At 51.5% G+C, this 23,307-nt stretch overlaps 2 protein-coding genes across 2 annotated transcripts in view; one reads left to right on the top strand and one right to left on the bottom strand.

Moving 5' to 3' along the window:
- The first annotated feature begins 3,417 nt into the window (after positions 1 to 3,417).
- LOC100904962 (transcription factor egl-13) lies at positions 3,418 to 4,113 on the top strand. Its single transcript, XM_029112260.1, has 2 exons — positions 3,418 to 3,737; positions 3,856 to 4,113. The coding sequence occupies exons 1-2, from the start codon at positions 3,436 to 3,438 to the stop codon at positions 3,953 to 3,955; spliced, it is 402 nt and encodes a 133-aa protein (XP_028968093.1). The 5' UTR covers positions 3,418 to 3,435; the 3' UTR covers positions 3,956 to 4,113.
- A 5,953-nt stretch (positions 4,114 to 10,066) lies between these two features.
- Positions 10,067 to 23,307, bottom strand: part of LOC100904820 (transcription factor Sox-5) — a 30,681-nt gene continuing 17,440 nt past the window's right edge. The window contains exon 3 of the mRNA XM_018640566.1: positions 10,067 to 10,910. Coding sequence (XP_018496082.1) covers positions 10,067 to 10,910 — 844 coding nt within the window. The remainder of the gene's footprint in view (positions 10,911 to 23,307) is intronic.

The raw sequence follows: 23,307 nt of genomic DNA, 5'->3' as shown, positions 1-23,307 counted from the left end.
AATCGGACCGCTTTTTAGCTAGAGACGTGGAAATTGAAGTAGAATACGCAATCGAACCGCTCTTGGTATCTCCTAGGGCCGAGAGCGCGCGCACGAAAGAAGGAGAAGAAACGAGAAAGAAAAAAAGATAAATTCTCAATCGTTAAGCTGAATTCAGAGCATGAAGCGAACTGCGCCAGTCGAGCAACCGCTACCGCCGCCGTAGCTCGCCGAAGAGCAGTAATTAAATTTTTCTCTGACTCTGAATGCGAGTGGAGCTGATTCGTTACTGCTAACACAATTACCAGATCTACTACGGCGCGGAGCGGGAAGAAACTCGAGCCGAAATCGTGAAAATCCGTGAATTTTCAATCGGCATCGCTCGTCGGCCCGCCGGCGACAGAAATAACTGCGATCGAAAGCCAGCAGGTGGACCTCTCTTGGGATTTGCTCCTCTAGGGAGGGACGTTGCGAGACTGGATACGCGGCCAGTCGGGTATCTCGCGGTTCGGGGGCGGTCTCGGACACTCTAATACAATAATTTTCTCCTGATGAGCTGTGGAGGGATTATCGATCATTCTTCCCTTTTTCAGCTACCCTGGATGCTTCCTCACAATCCGAAACCTTCAAAATCAGCTGCGCCGCCAAAGTCTCGCTCTCCGAGTCCTCCTGCGAGAGAAGTTCCCCTGCTGCAGACGAGTCCTCATCCCACAACAGACGACGCTCCGTTGAATCTCTCGAAAAAAGCCGAATCGCCTCTTTCTTACAATGGCAGTCAGCACGACAGGCAAAAGAGGTAAGGTGATATATGTACCTCCCGGAGCAGTTCCTCTAGCGCGCGTTCTCTGTCTTCCGAGCTCACCCTTTCCTGGACAACGAAGAGTGACAATAGCAAATGAAATATGCTACTCCGGTTTCCGTTAATGCGATCCCATTAGAACATTGTTGGACCCCCACGCTGCTTCCGCCTGTCTTCTAAAGGCGTCAGGTAGCGCAGTCTGATTGCGAGAGTAGAAAGGAGAAACATCCACGAAGCGAAAGACGGATACAGCGTTTCTCGCTCTCGTCTTCTCCACCTGTGTCCTACAAAAGGAGCAATCGTTTCCGCCTCGTTTGACTCTTCACGCCGTGCCTTCCGAGTCTGGAAGAGAGCCCGACCGAATGAGATGAGTCTACGCCGCCAATCGCACAGACTGAGTACCCGTATACCTGCCTCGTTCCCTGGCTGCGCCTACGGAACGAGTGAAAAAATACTGAGGGGGTTTCGGCTCCGAATCCCTTAACATCGCCGGACGGACATAATAACACCCGCGGCTCTCGTAGCAGAACGAAGCCGGCGGCACCGGACGCCGAGGCGTTTTGGAAAGCATAAACTATTTTACTACCTGTAATGAAGCCTTTTCTGCACATCGATTCATACAGGTGGAGGAGGAAGGTGGCAATATTTTACGAGCAAAAGATCCCCTGCCTACCTGCAGTCGGCCGAGCTCGCTGGTTCTCTTCCTGCGGCGAAGACACCGATGGCGGCCGCTGCAATCTGCCGGTGCCATGGAACGTGACAGGAGGGACACGAGTTTTAATGCCATTTTATATCGAATCCAGTTGCTCGGATTGTGGTTGCTGTTCCGTATGTTCTGTTTTATGACTCGGAACTTTTCGCTCGGAGCCCGGCTCTCGACGACCGAATACAACTCGAACACCAAACCCACCCGCCCGCCTACCGAGTCTGCTATCCGAACCGGCCCGCCGACGGAAACCGCTGAGTGGGTGACTGAACCGACGATCCGGTGCCCTCCGAATCGCGGAATCCTCCGGTCAAACAGAGACCGGATCCTGGAAATTATGCGACTGCGAAAAAAATAACATCGGGGTGTCCCGAAATCTCGACTCAACCCGTTCCCATGAGGAATATCCCTTCGCTTTCTCCACAGAGAGATCCCGATCCTAGGTCATATGGAAAACTAATCAGCGTGTCGCATCAGTCTGCTCGATTTGAGTCGGACAGCACTCGACGCTGAGAACACACATTCGAGCCTACGAACGGAGGGGACGGACAAAGACATTCCATTCTTTCGAGTTACTGTTATGCGGTTCGGTAACAGCGCGAGCTTCTTTTTTTCTCTCTTATTTCCATTCTCCTACTCGTGTTCCCGAGACCTCTCTCGTGTTACAGACGTCTTTCTGTCCACTCGAATGAAAACCCACTCGAATCCCATGTGAATTCGTGCTCGGCGCAGGATGTGAACCTTGTTGCTGACTTGTTCCTTCTTAGGGCTGTCTTGTTTTCGCCCGGGAACGAGTTAAAATGATCACCTTGCCCACATCCATTTGGCACCATTTTCTGACGGGTCGTTCCCACAGGAAACGCTTCATCAGTCTCAGCCACTACGCGCGGTGAGAGCGGAGTCCCGCGGCCTGTTCACTACAGGGCCCTGGATTCGAGCCCTGCTGGAATAGATACGAGCTGCTGGATGCTTTCGCAATCATCGGTTCAATCGACGGCTCGTCCTCGGCTGCCGGACCATCTTATTCCAATTGATGGACGGACGGATGGATGGAAGAGATATTAATCGGAGCGGATTGTAGGCGGCCGATGGCTGCAATTAGGAGCGGGTCCTCTTCTCCTTAATGAGTTCTTCGTTCGCGAGGCTTAGCGGAGTGACTGGAGAGAGTTACTAGTGACAGCAGTCGGAGTAGCAAGAGAATCCCGCAGTGAGATTAGGGGGCCGAGACATCGTCTAACTCCGGTCGTCGGTATTCTTCGAGCTCGCTGTGGATTCCATCAATTAATCGGAGGTATCCTTGCAGCGTCTCTCCAGTGGCCGTGAGTTCGCCGTCACCATCGAAAATGCCCTTGGGGGCCGGTTTGGATTCTCTGGGCGGTGACCTACACCTGAACCAGCTGCAGCATCTTTCGGTGAGATTCACCTGAGAGTTCGACGGCCGTGCGATTCTCGCGCGTGGAAAAAATCCAGCATCGAATAAACGAAATTAAATTTTTCCAGAACTTCCTCCCTTACGTGAATACCTCGTGTCCATCAACGATGAGTTTCCCGAGCTCTCCGACATTCAGCTCATCGGCCAGCTTACCTCAGATGTCGTCACCTTTCGCATCGAGTGAGTTTCGAAAAAAGAGACGAGCAGCGGACGCCCCCATTCCGTAGATATCGCTCCACTCACTCCTCTTTATCTGATACAGATGGTCTCCTATCGATGTTCAACAGTGGAGGTCTGCAAAACCAGCTGAGCAACGGGGCTATCGGGAAAGAGAGCTCATTGTTCGCATCGTCGCTGACTCCCGGTCTCACCGACCTCAAGGACGGATTGAAGGAAATGAACTACGAGAGTTCTTCGTCGGAGTGCGGGGATAAAATGTCGTCGGATCCCTTGCTTGGAGCGAAGGTCATTCGGACGGGGCGAGATCCTGTCGACCGCAAGCAGCACATCAAGAGACCAATGAACGCGTTCATGGTGTGGGCCAAGGACGAACGTAGAAAAATTCTCAAAGCGTGTCCCGACATGCACAACTCGAACATTTCGAAAATCCTCGGAGCTCGCTGGAAGTCGATGACCAATGCGGAAAAACAACCCTACTACGAGGAGCAATCACGACTGTCGAAGTTGCACATGGAGAAACACCCCGACTACAGATACAGACCGAGACCGAAGAGAACTTGTATCGTCGACGGGAAGAAGCTTCGCATTTCCGAGTACAAGATGCTCATGAAGCAGCGCCGTGAGGAAATGAGAGCTCTATGGTGAGTGAGATTCCCTGTCGCTCCTTGAGCTCGATCGGCGGTCCAGGACTGTCGCATCCAGCTCGGCCGAGTCGCGGAATCGATCGGTGAAGCTCACCGATTGTCCTTTCGTTTTCAGCGGAGATGCGGGAGCTAGTTCGAAAGACATGCCCCTCTCGATGACACCGGGCGACCAAGCCGCCTTCCAAGCCGCCTTCGAAGCCGCTCGACAAGCATAGCAGGAGGCTGGCAGAGTTCAGGAAAACACTGAGCTCGGCCCCGAAGGACACAACATCATCCGCAGACCGTGGGAACAACCTCAGTAATCGATTCCGCTCCATCCCGAGTGAAGGAGAACGGGAAGCTTCGGGATATTCGGGGAATCCAGGATCGGCGAGCGAACGATGGCAGGTTGCGCGTCTTCGGATGAGAACATTCAGCACCGGGAATGGTTTCAATCAGTATTCGAGGTTCGGTGCCACTGTTCGGCGGAAGACGGAGAAGTGGAGAAGATACTCAAAACCAAAATCTGTCACTGCAACGATCTTTCCCTAATTCATCTCTGTGTGTCTGTCTCAATGTCATTGGCTGTCTATCTTCCTATGCGGAGATTCATCTAATCTATCTAGGTATATATACTGGTAGAGCCAGAGTAAGATGTAGGACCGGAATGTACAGCAACCGTGTGATGAAACAAACCAAGCAAATTATGTAAACGATGGGTAAGCGTGCATATATGCGATCAGAGTCAATACTCACAGAGACAGACGTGCCTGGAGCTCGGGATTTCAGGTCGGGTCTGACGCGACTCTTTCCAACGTCGACGTGGAAATCTTCGATCGATAGGTGGGTCGACCACTACGGGAAATACGCGACCAAAGTCGCGATAGCGATGGCGTTAGGGGATTGCCACGTTAGGGATTTCAGTCACAGAATCAGTGCAATAGGAGTGCAATTTTTTCGAATCTCTAATCTCTAATTTATAAACACGAATCGACTCACGAAAAAAAATATACATACGACATCAATATCTATTCTGTTACTATCCGCTAGCGGAGTAGAGGTGCAGGGAGTAGGAATGAGCAGCAGGTTCGTGTAAAACGACGTGCGTTCAGTCAGTCAATTAGTCAGTCAGATAGTTGATTTAATATCCAGTTAGGTGTCTCCAACAAATGCATTTCTTTAGTGCAGTGAGTGCTGACTAGTGCAGTAGGGAACCGTGAGATCGACAGGGAACCTCTACCGGCGGCGGAGGTAGAACCCCTCATCCACGGAGTCCTTTCAACACTCGAACTTCCGCCAAACGGTTAGGATTCCAGTTTTGACATTTCGACTAGGATGTTGAGTTGAGCTTTTTGTCAATCCGTCGCGTTGTGAAGCTCGACGCTTTCTGTCGGCATCCTCTGTCGTCAGGGATGGGTCCTCCCGATTTCCCGTCTTTTTATTTATTTAATCTTCCGCGCCTCCTCGGGCCCATCAATGAGCGAGGCATCGGCGGATCGAGGGACACAGAGCCGAAGAAAGGGTTGGGCCCGGCCCGCAACGGGATTGCTTACGAAGAGATAGAACAACAGAGCTGGACGAGCTGGCCCCATGACATGTCATTCACTCGCGAAAGTTCCAACAATTATTAGGAGTGGACGAATCGACATCTGGACTACTGAAGTCTCTGCAATAATATTCCGTGAAATGTCGTAGCGATTGCACTGTGGTCGTCAATTCTAAGCGAGATGTCGACAAAGTCTCACTGAGGCTGTGACGCGCAGAGGAATTCGGAATCCTACCGTTGCCGGAAGCGAGTGGACATCTATCAGAGTGTACATTCTATGTAATACGAGTGTAGTTGAGTCATTTGTGCGGAAGAGGTGTGGGCTCGGCTCACACAAGCGGTACACGCGTCAAGCGTCGAGGCCTCGGACACGTAGCGTGCTTGGAATTATCGTTCTCACACGTCTCGAACACCCCGATGGCGACCAAGGGCAAAATCGCGGCTTCTCTGAGCGCTACCAGCTGCCGTTCAAGCCTCGAGACCCAATGAGAAGAATCCACTTTGGTGCGGTCGTTCGGGCGTCCGCTTGAAACGAACAGTGTACTCTATAGGCGTGATTCTCATATTTATTCTGTGTACATTCCGCGGAGATGGGGGCGAAATACCACAAAGACAACAGCAATGGGGAGGCTCAGTTGACAATGTCGATCATTGTATTCACGAATCCTCTTCAGACAATAATGTTGTCATGTTTAGATGTATTCATATTCATTGTCAGAGAGAAAAAAGAAAACTCACGAAACCACGGCATTGTATGTCAGAAGCATACTGGGCGAGCAACGATGAAGACTCTTTCTAGCCGGTTATCTAGCATCGGACCTCTTGAGGATGGAAATAGGACTTTTAGGATCGAATAATTGAATGATTGGAGCATTTATCGAGGGATTCATCAAAAAACCCCATTGTGCAACACACAGCAATGTAATGTTCTTCTCAAAACAGAACAACCCACAATAATAAGAATATTAACAACGGAAAAAGACCCAAATCCTACATGAATCGATCGAATGACGTGCGGGAGAATAAAAGGAGCAAAAACAAAAAAAAGTCAATACTTATAAACTTGGCGTTGTCATTGACTCCCGACGATAGCTAGCGTTATTGGTTCGTGGAGAATTGTGTACTAGAATCCAGGGAACACGAGGCTTCCCCGTGGGTCTGCTTCTCTATTGCCTCATTACTTATGACTGGGAGAGACTGTTTCTTGAGATTGTTTTCCCAGCAACAACCAACTTATCGGTCGACTACGAGGACCTTAATCGGGGGATTGCGACTCGGAGATTCGGTGAGCAATACGCGACTTCCGCAGTCTGGTAGAAACAAGAGAGAGCAAAAAGCAAAAAAAATAATGGTGAAACGAGGTCAAGTTTAGCTGGTGGCAACTTTCGAACGGGTGCGCAGCGTCGACCGAGCAGCTCACGTGTACGCTGCCGGCTTTGACACATCGTTACGTATAATAGAACAGGAGCCGATGGACATTTATATGGATGATAATTCCTCGATCTTTCCCTTCACTGCTGCTCTTACTGGCTTGTCTAACGGGCAACTGCTGCCTAGCTGGGGACTGACGACTGTCTCGGCTGGCTGCTGCGATAAAAGAATTGCACGCGAGTCCTACACCGACCGCGACGGCCGCGGTCGCTTCCACTGGAGAACATTATCTCTTCTTCTCTATCCGCGGCCCGGTATCTTCGGCGTTAGGAGCGATAGCTTTGATACGATGAGGGAAACATGTAATACATTTATTAAGATGATAACTCCGAAAGGTAAGACATCGAGAGAAGACGCGAAGAAACATCAATAGAAGAAGATCTTCAGGGGAGACACTCGCTCCGAAAGGTGACCTACCTAGTCAGCTTTCGATCCGGAGTCGTTTTTCTCCGCTTCGTTCCAAGGAGCCGGGCTCTTCATGTGGAATATCCGAACGAGATAGTCGTGGTACGGCCAGCGTGAGGCACGAGAGTACTGTCTTGGGTTCCTCCTCGGGTACCCACACGGCCCTCTGGCAGATTTAGAGCGAGAACTCTCGCGATTGTGTCGGTCGGAGTGACGATGTTCAGCATCTACGATGACCGTGGCGGCCACCGCGGCAGCAGCAGCAGCAAGTACGTCGGCTACGGGATACCCACATAGCGGGAGAGCGAGCCGGAGCCGCGCAGTAGAGCTAGCCAACGGCATTTTTAATTCCTTATTAAATTTATCTATTGAAAATATTAATAGACTTCGACTTTAGACCGACCGAATCCCATTATAGCCGAGGCGTAATCATTCGGCTCTCGTCCCAAGAAATATACGGTGCTGTTTCTCTTGATGTCTGCTCGACGAGCGGATCTCATCTCGTCTGTCTGCCCGTGGGTCTGTCTAGATCAGTTTCATGCGGAACTTCTAACGTATGTCTTTCAGTCAAATATGGAATGACAGGAACTGAGAGGAGAGAATCCATCAAGCATTTCGTTCCACGGAATCTCTGTCCGAAATTGACTGCTCCGGTGATTCTTAGAGAGCCTGAAAACTTCGGGATGTGGAACCCCCCAGAGCTATCGATCACGTTCGGATAGGATCGGGAATCGATTGTGATTCCCAACCGTTTGCTTTTTCTTCTTTCCTTTTTTTCGGAGACTATCCTACGTCTCCCTTGATCCCTAGCGCGGATGAGGAACAGCTACAATTCAGCTCTTCGTGAGAACTGAGATAGGAACATCGACGAAATGAAGGTTCAAGGTTCACCAGTACATCCCTCTTTTATTATACCATTATCAGTGTTCTCATAATGTCACCGTTCCGAAATCTTTTTCCTCACGCAAACACAGACTTGCAGCTCCGAATAAATAATAGTAATTGATGTATTCGCTATCGCTATCTACTCCCGGTACGAGTTTATATTAAATGCCTCCCTACGTTTGTTCCTAGAGAATTATCTGGAGCGTGCTTTCTAAGCCCTTCATTCCTAAAATCGCATACACTACAGAGGTGGGTCATCGAGTGACGGATAAAATTGACGAATCTCCTGAGACCATCAACTACCGAGTGAGATGGGACTCTTCATCCCCTTTCGCCGAAGATCATTCCCATTTGCACGGGGAAGATCCGCCACGATTTTCTATCAACGCACGACCGCGTACTATATACAGAGTCTTTCCACGACGAGACACGTAGGAGATCCTGACGTGTTGTAACTAACGATGTGGGCGAGCGCCGCAGGCCAGCGGCAAGACTGTGACAAGTTCCTGCAAGGGGAGAAGAGAAATCAATGACTCGGTGCGTTCTGCGTCTTATTTCGATTCTCCAGAACGCTACTGTCGCATTTCGGACTGCACCCTTTGAAGGCAGAAGCGAACATCGACTGGACGTAATTGTGGCGGTCGTCGTCGGCAATCGGATCTTTGCATTCCTCGGGACATTCCTTCCGAACAACAGATTTGATGCTAGCCTTCCTTCCGTCTTGTTACTAAAACCGTCGAATGATCGTCGTCCTACAAGCGTCGGCAACGGCGACAACGACCACTATCACACAGGTTCCGCCGCCACTGTGGGCTGAGAAATGCGATCGCGTCTTTGATGGCTCCAATAATTCGGCCGAGTCGCGTCTGATCCTAATCCAAGAGACAATGCAGTCTGCCTCGGAAGCCCATCGCATAGCTTTCCCCCAGAGCCGAAAAACGCCCGAATTTTCTGAATTTCGGAATCGCCTCGACGCTGCCAGATGCGAAGCTACGTTGTGACAAGCTGAACTCGGAAGCATCGTCCCGGAAGGAGCATGACGCGAGACGGGTGAATTTCAGATAATTCCTCTTCAGACTTCCATGACAAATCATAGCGTTTAGCGAGGAGACTCACGAGGCACGCTTCGAAACAATTGACAGGGAGGAGGGATTCAGCTCTCTCCGATGATCCAAAGGTGACGCTACCTTAGAAGCGGGAGCGACGACGACGATCGAGCCGTACACCCTTGCCTTACGGATAGCTATGCGCGGAATGTGCGAGTGCAGAGGCTCAGTTTGTCTGTCAATAGCTATTATGAGAATCATAGAGGATCATGACAGTCGGCAGCCGACGAATTAGCCGAAGACTGACAGTGGCTACTCCGCAATAACAATATCACCGTTCCTTCACATTGCCAACCAGTCAGAGCTATCCAGTCACTCTCCGTCAGTCAGGTCTTCCGCGCACTATTCCGAGGGTCCTTTAAGACGACCCTCTTCAAAAGCTCGGGAACCTACGGCTTCCGGGGCGTCCCCGGGGCTTTTCCCCTCCGAAACCTCCTTCGAAGCCCCCGCAGCCTCTCCATCGGAATACCCAAACGAGGAAGCAGGAGAGGAGGACACTGCGGAAAATTTCGCCCTCGAGAGACATGCGTGGCAAAGCACCACATCGGCGGACGCTCGACCGTAGCCGGACAGCTGCTATACGGTAGCAGCGAGAGAGCAGCGCGACGTCAAACAAGCCAATCAGCTGATTCATCGTTTGTTGTTCAACTTAAGAACAAAGTGCTTATTAAGCGACGAAGAAGAGAAGGCTTCAAGAGCAACAATTTCCTTCCCTTGGCATCTAAAACATTCCTTACCTGCCCTCGTGGATTGTGTAGAAGTTCCCGCATCGGCGTGGTGTTGACCCAAAATGAGCAAGAGATCAGGCTGAAAGAGCGACTTCGTGAGAATCAGGAATTTATTGTATACGATGCCCTCTAATTCCACGCTCGCTGGCGTGAGAAGGAAATCCCAGCCGCTTTGAAATCGGACGGGACAGGAGAATGAACAGCATCTGCCCGACTTACCAAGTGCTAAAACGTAGCTACATCGAGTCAGGCTAGGGGTTGGGTCGCGGTCCCGGAGGAAGTTCTGCCGCTCACGCCGATCGGGGTCAGTGTCGGGGAAATCGCGGGTGGAGGCGGCGAGTCTGCGGTCGATCCCGATGCGCCGACGAGGTGTTGAACTTCCGCTCGACGCTGTTTCATCAGGGTCTTGTATTCGGAGATACGGAGCTTCTTGCCATCGACGATACACGTCCGCTTCGGTCGTGGTCGGTATCGATAATCCGGATGCTTCTCCATGTGCAGCTTGGACAATCGGGACTGCTCCTCGTAGTACGGCTGTTTCTCGCTGTTGGTCATTGCTTTCCAGCGGGCTCCCAGGATTTTCGAGATGTTCGAATTGTGCATGTCGGGACACGCTTTGAGGATCTTCCTCCGCTCATCCTTGGCCCAAACCATAAAAGCGTTCATCGGTCGCTTGATGTGCTGCTTACGATCGACGGTATCGCGCCCGGTCCTTATGACCTTAGCGCCGAGCAACGGGTCAGATGAAATGACTTTAGATCCGTCACCACACTCGGAAGACGAGCTGTCGGCCTGTTCCTTCTCGAAAGAGCTCATCGACGACGCGTGGGAGAAGCTCGGCGAATCCTTGCCGAACAAAAGGGCTCGCGATCCCGGTGGCGATGACGATTCTGTTTTCTTGGACAAGCCTCCGAAAGCGATCGAGAGTATTGAACTAGCATTGAAACCTACAGGAGACGTCGAGTGCTGGTGGTGATGGTGGTTGTTGTATGGAGCCGAAAGCAGAGGCCCCATCGGAGACGCGAACGGGAACAGTGCCGAGAGATTCAAGGGGTCGTCGACATTCGAGACGCCAGGAATTGGACTACTGCTGCAAGAGAACACCTCAGGTTAGCGTCGAGTAGAGCTCGTGGCACTCTGAAGACAGTCGACCAAAGCGGTCCGCTCCCATACTCCCGAGAGCTGGGGTAAGAGATAGGGGGGAGGGGGCGGCGAAGGAGGAACGAGGCGAAGTCGAGAGACACCCACAAATTATTTGGAAGCGAAAAACAATTGGAAAATAGGAAAATCTCAGCCGGAGTTAGGATCTTGGCGTATGCTGAGTGAGTGAGCGTCGCGTTCAGGCCACCCAGAAGGGAGCCGCCACATTTGAAGCTCATGATCCCTAATGATGAGCAGAATGATTTTATTGATCATGATTTATCGAGTGATACTCTTGGCCCGCTCGTTGACCTCTGGCCCAACCACAGATCGACAGTAACGTGCAAACGGACTTTCAGTTCTTCTGCACTGTTCCTCAGCGACCATCGGAGCTTTCGCGTAGGGCTTTGGATCCCATCCGCCGCAGTCGCATGCGGTGCTACTACGCTGGCATGAGACTCAACAGAAACGGAAAAAAAAGTAGATGAAGCAGAAACCGAAGAAACACTCGTAATACACCGCAAAGGTGGCCCTGTCATTGGTGAGACGGCAGCGGCGGCGGCAACGGTAGATCACGAATTCCGGTTTCAACGAGCAAGGTGATCCATTCCTGAGACTAGCACGACCACCAGGACGCCGTCCGAGCGTGCGCTTTCAACGTTTGTGATCTGAATGAGCCCGGTCGTCGAGAGGTGTTGATTTCTCCGACTAATTGAAACAGTAAAGTATTCAACGAGAAACGAACTCCGCCACGCCGTGCCGTAAGAAGGACGCCGAAAGATGCCTCCCCTTCGAGAGGAGAGAAGACGAGCCTTCGTTTCGGCACATCGGACAAAAAGATCCAGCACCTTCGATAATGCGTGTTCACTTCATTAGCGGCCGACGTAGAGTTCACAAATAAATAAGCCAAGCGAGGAAAATACAACAACAGAAAAAAGGCGGTCGACCCCTGTGAGTTACAGGGCGCTCCGTAGCCAGCTATCATTCTTTTGTCGAAGCCTGCTACGGTCAAAGGATCCGGGACCCTTTAGATTTTCAGATGTGAAAATTTCAATTTGACTTCTGAAACCCAGAGCGATGGATACTTTTCTTCGTATCAATTTCTGCATCGCCTAGCTTCGATAATGCACCCGATTCATGAATGCTAATCGAAAAGTATCCCTCCTCGCGTGAGAAGAGATTCCGCGGGTCGAGTGACTGAAGAAGTGCCGGAGAAAGCAGAGGACTTCGCAGTCAATGATTTCTAGACCCTAATTTAACGTAATTTCGGCGAGTGGGTCTTCTAGTCGGCTCAAATTGAGTTGTCGACTCGACAGTGTAGCCGGGGGATTTTATTTATCAACTATCTGGGTCCAGCAAGTCAGACACGACCGGATCGCAAGTTATTTGCATGCGTTATTGAAAATTGATGGCGAGCTCTTCCCGTATGCGATTCATGGGATCGTGCAAACGGTTAGATCTGTCTTCATTATCGGAACTCTTCCCCGATTCTCTTGAAAATATTTGATCGTTTCCTCCCTCAAGAGCGGACGTCTCACAATCTGTCCGTGATTCCCCGGGTTACAATCCCGCCAGATTCGATCCCGATTCGAGAAAAAAACGGGCCGGAAGGCAGCTATCAGGCTCTCTGGCTGGGTGTGGGTTCCGTGCTCAATCCAATGCATCAGCTAAACTGCATAGGTACAATAATGATTCATTTTTCGCGTGGGTCGGACGAATTTCTTCAAAACATATTCAATTCTTCGTCTCTCGGGAAGCCGCTCTCGAATGTCGTATCGGTGCTATGCTTCGCGAAAGAGCGCTTGTTTGAACAGAAGATGCACACATTCACTCGCTCATACACACGCGCACACGAAATTCTTTTCGAGACGTTTGACCCGGCCGCGGATGAAAGACGGCGCCGTTGCTGAGGGCCTAATTTCCGATAATGGCGGGTGGCGGGAGCATTCTGTGCACTTATGGAATATTATTTAATATATATTCATCTCAGCGGCAGGATCTTCACTGATATCGTGACACAGCAACAGGCCGGCTAGCTAACCAGCTCGCTCGCTTGTCTGCCAGTCAGCTCTCTCTCTCGCCGTCGAGTAAAATCAATCATATTTTCACCGATTAGCGAAAAATCAAGCCCACCGCCTGCGGACCAGCGAAGAGAACACATAATAGAATTTAATGATTCCACAGGACGAGTCCTCATCGACGTCGTCGTAGTTGAGCGAACAAGCGGTGGAGGGATAAAGCGGCACACACCGACCCGGGAAGGAGATCAAGAAGAAGACTTAGCCGCGGTACAACAGATCGTGCTCTGCGGAGTGTGCCTGCCCGTCCGCCTTGTGAAAGATGGCGACGTCGATTTCCGTCCGAATTCAGGCAAGCTTCGGGCGCACAACGACCGACCACTCGACCATCGTTCGGTGACCGAACGAAGATGAGCAGTCTTTTCTTCCACCACGTCGTCACACCTAGAGGTGAAAACTGCACAAAATATTTCCATCAGGAAGTTTTCCCGCCCCGCCAATCGATCGATCGATTTTTCTCCAATACCGGACCGACGTCGAGACGAAGTAAGTGGTGATCGGAGCTACAGATGGAGCTCGAAGGAATCCTTCCTCCCATTTGAAGGTGGAGAACAATACGCCGGGTGTCCCTCCTGCGCGCGTGAGTTCTCCGCACCCGCGATCCGAGGACTCGCGTGACGATCGCCGACGAGCTCCCTTTATAAATGGAGAGAGAAGTCGGGAAGCTCTAAAGCTCAGCCGTGATGTTACACTGTCTTTTTGCAACGAAAAAAAAATCCTGTCGTAGAAAGAAGAGAGGCCACTAGCTCCCATCCGTCGTGGTTTTGACAAAACAAGATCATCGCCAGTCGGCCGACGCTCACTCGCTAGTCGGTTTCGAACGAGGCCTCCGTTAACAAGCATTGTTAAAAATGGAAGCGGGACAATTTTTCACCAAAATACTTCTCTAACCAGCAATGGCATCGGCTGCAGCGTCGGCATCGGCCCTTGTCTGACTCGTCGTCATGTTATGACTTGACACAAACCGCTACGAGCAGCGAGCGAGCTGGCCGTCCGCTAGCTCTCTCATTCATTGACATCGAGACAAAACATTACTGATCATCGGGGGGCGTCGCTTTTCGTTGGACTCGTTTCTAGCCTCTTTGGGTCCCACATAGCTTCTCGAGCACCCTCTTCTCGAGTATTTCCTTGTTTCGCTCTTCATCCAGAGCTCGTCCCCCAAAAGCCGAGAGGGCAAGAAGTCGAACAAGTGCATCGCAACAAGTAGCTCCGACTCGGAAACGGACCCTATGAGCGCCTGTCGGTTGCTGTGTTCGACTTCAGGAATCTCGGCTTGACTTTGTGGTGCCTTGCTTTACTAGAATAGTCTGGCGTCAGTCAGCCTCTCAGCGTGGGAGTCTGTTGACATTTGGCAGAGGGAATCTTTCATGCGTTGTTTGACGAGAGGAAAAATTTCCTACATATAGTTCCTGAAAATCGGCCAGCGAGGAATTTCTTCAAAGATGTGGATTGTTCGAATTTTCAAAAGTGAACGAGTCTGTCCGTCGGACTCCGGGCTGGGAGAGCATGCCGGTTAGGCTACCTTACGGTCGGCTTGCTCGTGAGTGTATGCCTGGCCGTCGTGTGCCCAGCGTAACCCGAGCCCACCGGATCATTAGCGAACAATGGAATACTATTAAGTTGTGATGTCTAGGCTGTCATCTTGGTCGTCGTCGTTGTCGGCGACGGCGGCAGTGGGGACTATAGTACATTCTACTACACAGTTTCTCTCGGTGAAGATAAAGCTAAGAAAAGAAAAACAATTAGCGTTGAATAATGTAAAAAGCTACTCGTCGTTATTGCTTCGGAGGCGGCCACTTTCCCCCGAGGCGATGGGCATCGGGTTCGGCGGGCTCACAAGGCAGCCCAAGCGTTTTCATACGGAAGCCGACTCTCGCGGAATCCGCCAGGGGTCGGAAGATCGCGCTTGTCGTCGATTCGCTTGCAGGAGGCCGAAGATGAGTCGGACGTATCGGATATTTTCTCGAGAGGGGATAGGTTTGCGTTGATTCGGCTGTGATCGGGACTTCTTGGGGTGCGAATGGTGTCATGCAGGGTATACTGCACAAGGAGTGTCGCAGAGTCGACTCGTGAAAGGCTTCTCTATCCCGACAGTAATCCATTTCTTCTTGAAGAGGTGTTGAAGGATTCCGGAAACGGGACCGGGATGATTGATCCAGGGGAATCCCACCTCTATCTGTGGCAGGCCGTGTCTGCCGAGATGACGTTCGCGAGCGGGAGATCGGCTGCTGGCTGCGCTCCCCCAGTCCTCCGGCACCGGCGCTCGAGCCAAGTTTGGCGGTTTTTCGCGCTGGTGTCTCGTTTTTAGTGAACTCGCTCCGCCGACCGTTTGTTGGATTATTAATTGTTCAGCCGAGTTCAGGGTCGTCGCGTCTGGGGAAGCGGCTTTCGACTGCCTTGTGGGTATCCCTTCCTATTTCAAGCGGTAGCGGCGAAAGTAGTTTCCGAGAAGCTTCTCGGGTAGTTCCGCATTTTTAAGGTCTTTCATTTTTTTCGGGACTTTCTCCGACAACTCACCAGCAGCAGCGATGCTATCGTCACTCATATCGCGGTTTCCGAGGAGACCGGCCTCCTGTAGATTCGAGAAATCTCCGGAGCGAGCGGGTGTGGACTCTCAATCGGTGTCCAAGCCCAGAGATTCCAGTTCTTCGGGGAAGGAGGTTCCGCTTTCGATTCGGTCGGGAGTCCCGAGACTTCCGTGTTCGTCACTGTCGTTCTTCCCGATTTACGATAATTGACCTTGTACAGGATCATCGAAAATTATTCTTGTCTAGGTGAGCTGCCGGTAAACGCGCTACCCCACATTCTCTGCCAACCTCACGCGATGTGCGAAGAACGAGCTCGGCTAGCAGAAGCGAATGTTAACATAAATAAGATTCGGTCGACTCTTTATCTTTCTTGTGTTGCTCTCTCGATAGTCTCAATGCACACCCACTCCCAAACACAATGTGAGCTCGGAGGAAAAAGAAAGAACCGATGAAACAAAGAGCACTTAGCGGACGTAGTGGAAGAGCCTAGAGTTCAGTTCTTCTTCCTCCCGTTGTATACAACATAGACACAGTGTTCGGCATGCCACCGCCGATTCATGCCGCTCCTTTCGTTTCCTCTGTCGTCGAGACGTTCGATCGGTAAACACATATGGTCTGGCTCTTATCAAAACACCGATGAGAACAACGGATAATAATAGGGAACATGACCCCGTCGCGGAATATCATTTGACACCGGCCGCAAACGTTTTCCGGAGATCGAATGCGATCGATGTGGTCCGATAGGATTTTCGAAAGGAGAGACTTTTGCGAAGTCCCAGACGAAACGGTGCCGCCTGGTTTTTCCCCAGATGAGACCTACTCCTCCTGATACCTACTCTGAAGATTTTCATTCTCACCTCATACCGGCAAAGCTATTCTGAGATCTTCGAATTGTTCGAGAGCGCGAGCAGTTAGATAGCTCATTGCTTACTACACATCCCAGACGAGAAGGGCAGCGGTGAAGCTTTGATAGAGCGGGATGGCTCCCCGTGAAAATGCTTACAAATCAAAGTAGAGGAGAACACAGACGCACAACGAGTATAGATTCAAGCAGACAAATAGTCGGCAATAGCTTCAACTTTGACCGACACAGTTGCCTCCCACCACATGAAGTGAAGGAGAAGCGATCTGATGACGGATTTACGTGTTCAGGCCCTTCGCTTAGTGTTCAGAGCGTCGTGAACTCGGTTTAGCTCACGGACGAACGGACAAACGAACCAAAGTACGCTCGGACAGAACTATCATTGTGCTGACGTTCGTAAACTCTACGAGCTCTGGAGTTCGACTCGATGCGCCGGGGCGCGGTCGTCCGTTCGTTTCGAAGAGGGCCGCCGGCCGCCGACCGAGTCGCTTAGAAGGGCGCGAAGTCAGCAAGAGACAGAATTCCCGATATAATACCTAGATCCGAATTCCGTACCACGAAATTCGGCTCGGATGCCATGTCAGCCACGCGCTCGTCCGAGCGCGTGAGGTCACCCAAACGATTGTTCCGGCGAGCTGTTGCCGGCGATTGTGTGTCCTCGGCTCATGCCGGTGTTGGTTATCGCCTAGCTGGTTTTCATCAAGACGGGCCTTTTGTCGAGCAGAGCATTGTCGTCGATTGTCCATGTGTCCCTCCGAGTGTCCGTTCATCCATACGTCCATCGTCGTCTACAAGAGCGTCTTGCTGTTGGGCGCGCGGAAGGCCACTGACTGAGAGTAGCTGCTCTGACATCGTCGTATCGCAACTGGTGCTTGTCTATCATGCTATCATCACCTCTTTGTTGTACGAACGACACGAGCCCTGTGCGTAAAGATGGATGGCGAGCATATTGTCTCCGAGCTCTTTTTGACTATGGGCGGCATATCGGTGAGCCGAGATTCAAGACATGATACCAACTACGATGACTACCACTGCTATGTAGCCTCACCGCAACGACAAATGTTTACCAGCAGAGGCGGGCGCTGGCGGGTGGAACTCTGTGAATCTATCATGTTTTGTTGTGTCATATCTGGCCACACTTATCTTTCGTATCCACCCAATGACAGCCAATGTGCGGCCGATGGCGCAGACCACCGGGGAGACTTGGCCAGAAGGGAAGCGTCGTTTCCGAAATTCCCGTCTAAGTGCGTCCGGGCGTCGGGTTGTGCAGCAGAACGCGAGTTCGTACTGGGCTCGAACCATCGCTCTAATAACGGCTCGAAATTTCAGCTCGAATCCGAATCGTCACAACCCTTGTCGACCGCGACCCCGGCTGACAAGAGGGAGGGATGGAGGGAGAGTTTGTCGGAAGAGTTCGCTTTGATTCTTTTCCAGTAGCTCGCACAACGACCGATGCGTACACTTATTCCCATTGGGGACTCCTATCGCAGCACCGCCTACAATGGTGCAGCGGAGGGGCGGCTGTTTGGCTTGCTGGGTTCGCATCCTGTGTTTCCGCTCATTGCGTCGTAATAGCAGCCGGGATCGCAAACATTGCACTTGTCACATTCGCGGCTCCACTGAAGCGTATTGTCGCGCCTTGCGGCTCCAGCCAACATGGGCTAGGTGGTCGAGGTGGCGATAGAAGTGGTTAGACGCGGACGAATGTGTGCTAACCATTCAGCTCCACTGAACGACAAACGTAGTGTGAGATATGTATCATCGTGGTTTCAGAGAGGTTGACGACGACGACGACGACGATGAAGGGAAGCAGAAGCGCTTTTCGTCGTATCGTCGAATGGGTGTGGACTCCTTCGTTCACGGCGCGTAAGATGATATATGAAATTAAGTTAGTTCACGAAAAAAGAGACGACACCCTTCGGATTCTGAGCGTTCGTCTGCTTGTGAACGATTTGTGTGTGAGCTCCGAGATAAGTCACGGGATGCATAACTCCTCCAAAGAGCAGCTCCCGATGACAACGGCTTCTGACAGTCTTCTGTCCGGTCGATGTCAGGTAGAAGCCGTTCTCGGATAAAGGGTCGGTGGGAGGGAACGAAAGATTTCCCCTGTCGCTCGGGGAAAATCTCGTTCTTTCTACCGTGGTCAGAACCCTTCCGAGTGCGAATCGACACTCGAGCAGCTGATCGCGGATAAGACCCGGTATGGACGACGCGAGCGAATGTGTGATCGTGTAAATAAGTTTTCTAGCCGACCGCGCGACAGGCACGAGTCGACGGAATTCCTCGTCGGGACATCCGGCCAGCAAGAAGCCTCACAGAACGGTTAGAGTCGAGTAGCTTGAAAAAAGCTCAAGAAATACAACATAAATAAGCAGCTACTTCCGTAGAGAGAAAAATCAACGATACTTTTTCGGGTCTGTGTCTGGCGGTTTTTCACTCGCTCGCTCGTACCTGAGCAAGAAGCGAGCAAAAAATCGAAAGGAGGCCACACGAGACAGGACGAGCATGTTTTCAAAATGATCTATTCAACAAGTAGAATCAAATAATTTCTCAAGTCGCTACAACCCCGCGATGCTTTCGTTCGTTCCCGGCTTGGCTGTCTCGCTCGTTTCCTCACTCATTTTAGCGCCGCTTGTTCCGTGCGCCGCCATGGTCACAATTCGTCAGACATGCTTTCGTTTCTCTAGTTTCCGAGCATTTTTCCCTCCACCCGCTCCGGGCAGTGCTGTGGAATTCCTCGAGCGATTTCCATATTCAGAAATGAAGGATGGTTCCGAAAGGAAACAGCCGCTGCAGCTAGCAGGACACCTTGGCGAAATTCAGAAACTCCTGGCTCGGCCTACCTCCGAGCCCTGGGCATGTGGAACTAACTCTTCCATGGAAATGACTACGCGGCGAAACGACAGAAAAGCGTGACAAAAAATCGAAAACAAGCAGGCTGCTCTCCGCCATCGCCACTAGATCAAGGAGGACGGCCAGCGAGCAGGTAGACAGTAGACATTCTCCACTGTCCAGTGTGACCATCAAAACAGAATCGGAGTGTTTTGTTTTTACAAAGCCGATAACAAGCCATGAAAATGATCCTAATTGCATCAATGAACCACAATGGTATCAACTCTTATCCGGCGATGGCGGCGGCAGAAGCGACTCGCATACAACGGAGCCAGCATTCACATCACGGCGCAGAACAGCAGATAATGTCGATAACAGCGGCCAACATGGTCGTATATGTAGATGTTTAATCGCCTGAGGATTCGTACAAATATAGCTCGATTCTGTGCCGTTGAAGAGCTGCAATCAATTCCCCTCGCCAGGAAGGATCCTCGAGCCTCGGGCCCCCTTGAAAACCTTAATCGCTCGTTTCCTGCTCCCAACGCAAAGGTCAGTTGTCCTCGAGGTCGTGTGAAATGTCGAGAAGACTTTCCGAATGATCGGACTCCAGGAAAAATCTGCGCGACCATCGACTGGGACGGGAATATCGAGTCGAGTCCAGAACACAAAGTTCCTCTCCTGAGATACATATTTCTCCATGCCCCGGTGTTCCGTTCGGAACATACAGAAAATCTGCAGGAATAGAGTCGACGCCACTCTCTGACGGCGGCCACTGATTACTTCGAATAATTGCTTATTCTGAGAGATGATGAATAGTCGATGACATCTCGCTTTGCTGCCGCAAGATTGCTCGCTCGACCTCTCCGAGCCATCCGAGGAGAGCTTCGGTCATCCCTGCTGCAGTCATCCTCAGCGCAGAAAACAAAAACCGAACCACAGGAATGCTCATATGAGCTCACCTGGCAGAAGATCCCGCTCTTCCAGAGAGGGCAACGATCGATGGGTCCGCGCGACTGATTGAGAGTGTTTCCGTTGACATCGATCCTTAGCTGTCGTTCGGGACTGGTCCTGCTGCTGCTGTTGTTATGCTGACGACGATGTCGTCGTCATCATCGTCGTCGTGGTCGCTATTCAGTCTGTCCCGAACTCCGAGCGGGAGAGGTGTTAACAGCGCACAAAGATCACGGATCCGTCATTCGATAAATGGACGAAACGAACGACGACCGAACATCGTGTTTGCAGCAAAGCTCACTGCGGATTCCTTAGGTACGAGGAGAAGGTGGATTGATGGCTCCGAGACGAACATTCACTCATGTTCTCCGGCTCAACTCATCTATTCCGTGTCGCTACCTAGCTATTCATCCAGGAGATATTCTGGTCGATGGCTTAGCCAGTCGAAGCAATGACATACATAACCGGCGGGGAGACGGAAAAAAATAATAAAAAACTCTCATTTGTACTGGAGCTTTCTAAACATAGCCGAGTGTTCCATCAGCGGAAAACACGACGATTGACACATAGATTTCGTCAGGTACGAGCGATGCGACCAGTGATTGAAACCTATCGACGGCGATCGATTATCCCCCCCACATGACGAAGGGCGCGGGTACAAACCGATGAATACATCATATCTGTTTTTAGATTTGTACCCAACGCCAATGGCGTCCGATCGGGACTCCTCAGCTACGGGACAGCCCAGCTCCCTCTCGAGGAACCGTGTTCCGAAGTGAACGAATCCATATCGTACACGGACGGAGACGACTCTGCTGCATCGATTCCCCGACAGCACCGAGAGAATCCAGGCTGAGAAAAGAAACTCCACACAGCGCCCGCGACCGAAATGGAGAAATTCCGAAAACCGGCGACGTCGAGCATTAGGCACCGGGGGATACTAACTGAAAGCGGCGCACCCTTCTGCTTTTCGAATCTTCGGAACATTCGACCGTGCTTAGTGAGTCGAATGATTTGGGCTCCGGTGGCGGCTGATAGTGAACTTCTTTTATTCGTTGCGGTAACCAGGTCCGTATTTCGTTTCGCTTTTCTGTGTTGTATTCTGTTCTTTCTCCTTCCTCGTTCCATTTTATTTCTGCTTGCTCCTTCTAATCCTATTATTCAACAATAACAACAACAACAGCGAATTCACCATCTCATCGCTTGCGGTCGTCGCCGGCGACGACGGACGTCGTTATTGCAATCGACGCGATCGTGCCCGAGGTAGTCGACAATGCGAGTAGTTTACGGGATGAAATGAGTAAACCGGTCGGACATCGAGTCGGACGTCTCGGTGCAGCGAGCTTTCCGATACGAGCTTCTCACTCCCGCTACTCATTCGAGCCTCTCTCTCGCTGGACGTTCGGATCGTAGGTGACTAGTTTCGCTCCCTCGATTGTCTTCATGCCTAATCCCCACGGCCGTCGGAACGTATTTCGGGAAGAAGACATCGTTTGGATCGGCGATCGATACGTCGACTCGATCCGCGCTCGACGAAAATGACTCTCTTATCGGACCCGTCGAAATTATCGGAGCTTTCTCGGCATGGAAATGGCTCCAGAAGAGGCTGGCGCAAGACCTTTTAGAATCCTCTGCCCACATTTTCGAGTGGAGTAACTGCTGTTGCATTGAATGATGTCTGACAAGCATATCGTTCTGAAGAACTTATTTCATGCCGAACAAGCTCATGTCATCCAGCCGACTAGTCGTGTAAGTCCATTGGCTCGCTCGCGCGGTCATTCATTCTCTTCAGTCGGTCAGGCAAATTGTCCGTTTGTCCGTCCGTCCCTTCGTCTGCCTTCGCGTCAAAAAGTCGCTTCGTCCGTGTGTGGATACGTCGCCGCGTCGGTTCGTCTGTCGCCCTATCTACCATGTCCCCTCGAATATCGCGTCGAAAAGGGAGTGGCAGCCGCAGGCATCGAACGCGCGGTCGCTTGCGCATATCGGAACATTTGAACAATGTTCCATGGCAACCACCACTTACTACGCAGATCTCCTGACATTGCAAAGCGCCAAGCTGGACGGTGGCAAGGATGGTCGCTGGAGCGATCGATCGTTGGATCGATCGAATTGACCGACAATCGACCGGGCGGACGGATGCTCGATCGCTTGTCGGACGATGCGGTTTGCTACCGATTTATTCCGGCTCCGTTTTCGGACATTGTCAAGATCATGCGAACTACCACGTCGGTGGATTCATGCAGGCTCGATGCGGACTCGGGGCGAGTACTCTATCCAAAGCTGGAGAAGAGGGGATCCTTCCGACATGTTGGTGATTCGCTGATTTCCTCTTGCCTTCCTCCCCGATGACGTCGGCTGACTCGATCGCCTGACAGACGAACTTGACGTGCGGATCGACCGCCAGAAAGACAGACGGACTTACGTACGAGCGGACCGAGCGAGCGACTGACAGAGGATCTGACTGACCTAGCAGTCAAGTCAAACGGCAGCCGAACAAGCAAGCATGTTGTTATTGTATTCGGTCCCATGCTGGTCCCCTATTCTCCTGGAGACGGACACAGCGCTCCATGCGATGTAACTTCAGCGAAGTCGAAGATCATCAGCAATGGTGATTGTGCGAGTGAGCGAGTCAACGACAATGTTCCCTAGTGCTTCGGTCGCCGTCATTAGCGACACTCAACGACAACGTCACATGCCAGCCAACCAGCCTGACAGACGAATTTCTCCACTGACCACCACCAACACAACCACCACCTGCACCGCTATTGCATCTCCAAGCAAAATGATTTCGATCCGATACGACCGCCGTCTAAAACAATCATTATGAAATTACTAATGGTCCAAGCCGTCACTATGGGGGAAGACCGAAAAGGTCTGACTGTAAGTCGTCGTCAAGTCACTCAAGTCGGCGCGGAAGCCTCGCCGAGAGCGTACGTGAGCGTGCCGCAAACCTTTCCGTTCCATCCGGTGCTATGCGCCTTGTCGGCGTTTCCTTCGGGTGTCCCCCGAATCGGAGAGTTCAACGCCGCGCGAGCGCGTGCCAATTTCACGTTTCACGGCTGGACGACAACAAGCGTCCCCCGTCATGCTATTTCC

This window comes from Galendromus occidentalis, unplaced genomic scaffold (genome assembly GCF_000255335.2).
Source record: "Galendromus occidentalis unplaced genomic scaffold, Mocc_1.1 scf7180000077488, whole genome shotgun sequence".
NCBI classification, from domain to species: domain Eukaryota; kingdom Metazoa; phylum Arthropoda; class Arachnida; order Mesostigmata; family Phytoseiidae; genus Galendromus; species Galendromus occidentalis.
This window is presented reverse-complemented; position numbering and strand designations above follow the sequence as displayed.

Coding starts and splice junctions, on each gene's coding strand:
- LOC100904962 (XM_029112260.1), top strand. CDS start 3,436: ATGAACGCGTTCATGGTGTGGGCCAAGGACGAACGTAGAAAAATTCTC. Junction 3,738..3,855: donor GAGGAAATGAGAGCTCTATG/GTGAGTGAGATT, acceptor TTTCGTTTTCAG/CGGAGATGCGGGAGCTAGTT.